Consider the following 5,882-nt stretch of genomic DNA (forward strand, 5'->3'; position numbering starts at 1 on the left):
GAAATCTTAAAATACGTTGGGCTATAAAAATATATTAGCTATAGGCAGATGATTTTAAGGTGTTATGTGTATATAAAACGGTCATGCTTTATTGTTTTTCAAGGCGAAGTGAACGCTATTTGTGTGATGCGAAGTTTGTGTTTTAAATGCTGAATTTAAAAAATGAATATAACTTCATTTTTTCAAAATTAAAATCTGTTGTATGATTCCCCAAAGTTGACATTTCGGCTGACTTTATGCTCTCTGAATTCTATGAAAAAGCTCTAGTTGATATTAATTGCATGCATATGGAGCCATAATTCTATTTACATTTAGCTTGTATCTTGATTTTATTTCTACAAGTATCTAAATACTTGTAGAAGTATTTAGGGGCAATTAAGCATGAAATTATGCTTCCAGTTTTTGTTGATCTATAGGATACAAAGGTACTTACAAAAATTTTCTGAAGTGTTTTGTACAAACGTAGCCAAACACTTGTGTTGTACAACATTTTGATCAGAAGTTGTAAAATTGAACATTTCAACATTAATGGAGAAATTTTCATCTCTGAGCTTTTATTTCACTAAAGTTTTTTTATGTTTACTATAATTGTAATTCACATTAAAGATTATTTTCATATCTCAAGAGTACAGCATATGATCTAAAGAGGGTGGTAAAGTATATTTTTAATCAACTAAATCAGCAATAAGTTCCTATCAAAGGCTAGAGTAACTTCTAGCAGCTGTGCTTAAAACTTAAATTTTAAGTGCTTCCTCCCCAATTTAAAATTTTGTTTGAGTTTTACAGAGTGACCTTCTGAAAGGCAACAACTTGAAAGGAAACGACTATAAAAAATGATAGAATTGTTGGGATGAGTAATRTGGTGGGAGTTCTTTTGTTTGCTTTTTTCCAAAACGTGTAAAAGTGTCAGAATGAATCTGGGACACCGAATACAAGTAACGTCATAAGAATAAGCATCATACCAGGCTACAAGTCAAGCTTAGCAGCTGTGTCCTAGTGTCTGTAAAAAATCATTATCCTAGGAAAGGTGCTAACAGTTCCTTCATGGGAGTGCAATAGATTCCTGCGTTGGGCCACCCAATAGGATATCATCAATGTACTAGTGACAAGAGATGTTGGATCTAGTATGCTAGAGAACCTCAAAACAGCAGTTTTTTGGATTGTATGTTCCTTAGGGAATCATTGAAGCATAGAGTCATTACGGTTAGAAAAGTCCTTCAAGATCATTGAATCCCACGCCTGCTAAAYCATGTCCCTAAATACATCATTTACACATTTCTTGAACATTATCAGGGACGGTGACTCCACCATTTCCTCAGGCAGCCTGTTCCAATGCTCGACTACTCCTTCCATGTAGAAATTTTTTCTMATATCTAGCCTGAACCTCCTCTGGCRCAACTTAAGGTCATTTCCTCTTGCCTCATCGATAGTTATTCTGGAGAAGAGATCGACCTCCACCTCACTACAACCTCCTTTCAGGTAGCTGTAGAGAACGATAAGATATCCCCAGAGCCTCCTCTTCTCYAGGCTAAATAACTCCAGATCCCTCAGCCACTCTTCATAAGGTCTGTGCCTCCAGTCCCTTCACCAGATTTGTTGCCCCTCTTTGGACACGCTTCTAAGGGAAGTCACAATTGACTGTAAATATGGGAAGACTTGTTGGGAGGTTGTGGGGGCGGGATGGGAATGAATCTATGGAAGTGGTTCATCCTTCAGCCAAGTGGTCACTAACAGTGTTATTTGCTAATAACAGAATGTGGGCACCWGTATGAATAAAGCATCACAGATGTTACTTGACAGTAACCGAGTGATGTCTATTTCTAAATCAGAAGATCCTTAAGCTACACCCTCCACGTCACCTCAAAAGATGAACACATTTTGACCTACAGAGTTAGTCATTCTTCTGACAAGTCGTGGAACAAGGGTCTAGCAGGCTCCTGGCCTCTGGATTCCCAGYTGGAGGTGTGGCAGGAGGGGCCCTTGGGCTCAAGGAATATGTGGCACAAAGGASGTTGTTTGCAAAAGTTAGTAACGCTGATGCTGGTACTTGGGGAGCTGCCCATTCAGGAAAATAGACTTTCCAAGATTCCAGATATATATGTCAGGGTTTTTACACAAAGGTTTTGGGGGGATTTTTGACCATATTTTGACATTTGGAATGGCTGCATCCCCAGTGTAGAGGGAAGAAGGAATGGACATGGCTGAGACTATTTTTTGCAACTCCTGAGAACACATGGAGTTCTCACAGAATCACAGAACGATTTGATTTTGGAACAGATTCTTAAAGATTATCTAGTCCAACTGCCCTGCTCAAGCAGGGTCACCTAGAGTATGTTGCCTAGGAGATCTGCAAGGATGCAGACTCTGCAATCTCTCTGGAAAACCTGTTCCAGTCCTCAGTCACACTGGTAGGGAAATAGGTTTTCCTGATGTTCAGAAGAAAGTTCCTGTGATTCCATTTGTCTACTGCCTCTCATCCTGTCACTGCAAAGAATGTGGCCCCATCCTCTTTACAGTCTCCTTTCAGGTATCTAAATACATGCATATGACATCCCTTCACTCTTTTCCAGGTTAAACAGTCACAACTCAATCTTTCTTTTCATCAGAGATCACAGAATCACAGAATGATTAAGTTCGGAAGGGACCTGTGGAGTTCATCTGCCTAGCCCTTCTGCTCAAGGGGAGTCACTTAGAGCACTTTGCACGGGATCGTGTCCAAACAAGTTYTGAATATTTCCAGGGAAGGAGACTCTCTGGGCAACCTGTCCAGTGCAGTCACCTCTACAGGGTTACGCTGGTAAGGTATGTCCTGAGGACATGGTGCTCAAATTGGGATTTGGTCTCAGCCCACTAGCTCTTGACACATGCAGAAGATGCAGTCTGTAGCCAAAACAGCAAATTTCAACAAAAAATACATAGAAGAGACGAGTGCAGATTACTATGAATTTGGCCTTTGCAGTTACTGCCTCCCTTAGGCTAGGCTGACATAAGCAAGGTTAAGATGCTGGAGGAGGGAAGGGCACCGAGAAACAGAGTGTCACAAAATGAGCCCAGAGAGGACATGAATGGGGCTGAACTTGGAGGAAAGGGGTAAAGCCCGACTGAAGCAAGGGGACAGACAGAGAAAACTCATTCTGCACTTGCAAAGACTAAAAGCTCTGTGCACAGTGGTGTGGAAAGAAGAAAGGTAACTCGGGTGATATGGGAGGCTCACAGGAACATGAACTACCTCCTAGTAAGTACCTAGTAGTACCTAGTAGTACCTAGAAAAGACTAGTCTCTTGGACTAGCCTCTGGCTACACAGAAGGAAATATTAAGGGGCTATCATGGACTAGCAAGACATCTCATGAACAGCAAAACACCTTGGATGATCCCACCAGGCTCCTATGGCTTTGTCTATAGGGGAACATGGAAGGCTCCAAAGAAGGGAGCTGAGATGTACAATAACAAATCTTCTCTGGAGCTTCCATCTCTGAGTACAGACCATCATCCAGGACTGACAATGTGCAGCATGGYAGGGAAAAGAGAGGTCTCAAATTAGAAATGCAAAGTCCTTGATAGCGCTCCCACAAGTCTATGGRGCCAGAYAGATCTACCCCATGGGTTGAAGGGAGCCGGCAGAAGTGCTTGCCAAGCTGCTCTCCCTTACCTATGAGCAGTCCTAGTCAACAGGGGAGGTCCCYGATGACTGGAGATTTGCCAATGTGACTTCCACCTACAAGAAAGTTCAGATGAAGGATCCAGGGAACTACAGGCCTGACAGATCAACATTGGTATCAGGGAAAGTTAGGGAGCAGATCATCTTGAGGGCAATCACACAGCTTGTGTGCGACAACCAGATCAGGCCGAGCCAACATGGGTTCATGAAAGGCAAGTCCTGCCTGAGCAACCTGAGCTCCTTCTACAACCTTCTACAACCAGGTGACCTTCCTATTGTGTGAGGAAAGGTTGTGGACGTGGTCTCCTTAGACTTCAGCAAGGCCTTTGACACCATCTCCCACTGCCTCTTCCTGGAGAAGCTGGCAGCTCATGGCTTAGACAGGAGGACTTTTTGGTGGCTGGATGGCCAGGCCCAGAGAGTGGTGGCGAATGCAGTTTAATCCAGCTGGCAATCGGTTGTGAAGGCTGTTTCCCAGGGCTCACTGTTGGGGCCAGTCTTCTTTCATATCCGTATCGATGATGTGGATGAGGGGACTGAGTGCACCCTCAGCAAATTTGCAGATGGCACCAAGCTGGGAGGAAGAGTGATCTGCTTGAGKGTAGAAAGGCTCTGCAGAGGGGTCTGGACAGGCAGGATCCCTGGGCTGAGGGCAACTGTAGGAGGTGCAACAAGGCCAAGTGCTGGTCACAACGTGACAGGCTTGGGGCAGAGTGGCTGGAGAGCTGCGCGGCAGGAAAGGGTCTGGGGGTGGAGGCCGACAACCAGCTGAACATGAGCCAGAAGTGAGATGGCCAACGGCCTCCTCACTGGTATCAGGAACAGTGCAGCCACACAGACCAGGGAMGGGATYGTCCCCCTGTACTTGGTGCTGSTGAGGCTGTTCCTCAAATACCGTGTTCAGGCTGGGGCCCCTCACTGCAGGAAAGACATGGAGGTGCTGGAGCGTGTCCAAAGAAGGGCAACGAAGCYGGTGAAGGGGCTGGAGCACAGACTTTATAAGGTGCGGCTGAGGGAGCTGGGGCTATTTAGTGTGGAGAGGAGGAAGCTCAGGGGACACCTTACTGCTCTCTRCAACTACCTGAATGGAGGTTGTAGTGAGGCAGGAGTTGGTCTCTTTTCCAAAATAACTACAGCTAGGGCAAGAGGGAATGGCCTCTAGTTGTACCAGGGGAGGTTCAGGTTAGATACTAGGGAAGATGTCTACACGGAAAGAGCAGTCAAACATTGCAACAGGCTGCCCAAGGAAGTGGTGKTGTCACCATCCCTGACAGTGTKCAAGARATGTGTAGAAGAGGTGCTTAGGGACAAGGTTTAATGGGTATGGTGTTGAGGGGCCTATGGTTGGGCTCAAYGATCTTGAAGGTCTTTTCCAACCATAAAAGTTTCTATGAATCTATGACCTGTGGTGGAAAGGGGAGATGACTGGCACTCATATTTAGCTGTCTTCAGTAATGTCTCAAGGAGATCAGATCTATGACAGAAATTSAAATAAAAAATCGGCATGCAAGAAAGAAAAGCAAAGCAGAACAAGCAAGGGTGGAGAAGAATAAGGGTAATCTGTGGAAAATGGAGGGAAATGGAGGAAATCAAAATGTGAATGGAGGGCGAAGGAGTTATCTGAAGGACAGCACTAAGAGGATACACTAATCTAAACCCACTACAGCACTCAAACATCCCCTCTTAAATCTGCAGACACCCTTCTCTCATTCCCATCCCCACTTCCAAACATCCCCTCCCATTCCCAAATACCTTCTTACAGCCAGCTATCCCCCTCCCATGCCCTCACGCCCTACGCGTCCTACACTCAGATATATCCCCTCGCACCCCCAAATCTCCCCTTCCTGCACGCCTATGTCCTCTCCGGCACGCAGATGCCCCTCACTCGCACACAAACGCCTCTCCCYTGCTCTCAGGCGTCCTCTGCACGCCACTACCCGCCACCCCGAGCCCGCACGGCCGTGTACAAGGCGGCCTCCCGGCACGCAAGGAGGAGCTGCCGCTCCCGCTCCCGCCCCCGCCGCCTTCGTCCCGCCCTCGCCGCAGCCGCCGCTCGGGCCGCGCCTCGCGGGAGCGGCGGGCCCGCAGCGGGGCCATGCTGGGCAAGGACTACATGCTGGCCATCATCCTGGTCAACTGCGACGGTAGCGGGGCCGGGCTGCGGCGGCGGAGGGAGAGGGGCGGCCGCGCGCCGGGGCCCGGCCTGCGGCGGGCAGCGGCCCC

General features: G+C 46.9%; 1 protein-coding gene across 1 annotated transcript in view; it reads left to right on the plus strand.

Moving 5' to 3' along the window:
• The first annotated feature begins 5,715 nt into the window (after nt 1-5,715).
• The window catches only part of LOC112944337 (amyloid-beta A4 precursor protein-binding family B member 3-like), a 7,728-nt gene continuing 7,561 nt past the window's right edge, over nt 5,716-5,882 (plus strand). The window contains exon 1 of the mRNA XM_026035746.1: nt 5,716-5,803. Coding sequence (XP_025891531.1) covers nt 5,755-5,803 — 49 coding nt within the window. The 5' untranslated portion in view covers nt 5,716-5,754. The remainder of the gene's footprint in view (nt 5,804-5,882) is intronic.

Source organism: Nothoprocta perdicaria, unplaced genomic scaffold (assembly GCF_003342845.1).
Source record: "Nothoprocta perdicaria isolate Ctin4 unplaced genomic scaffold, notPer1 scaffold_166, whole genome shotgun sequence".
NCBI classification, from domain to species: Eukaryota; Metazoa; Chordata; class Aves; order Tinamiformes; family Tinamidae; genus Nothoprocta; species Nothoprocta perdicaria.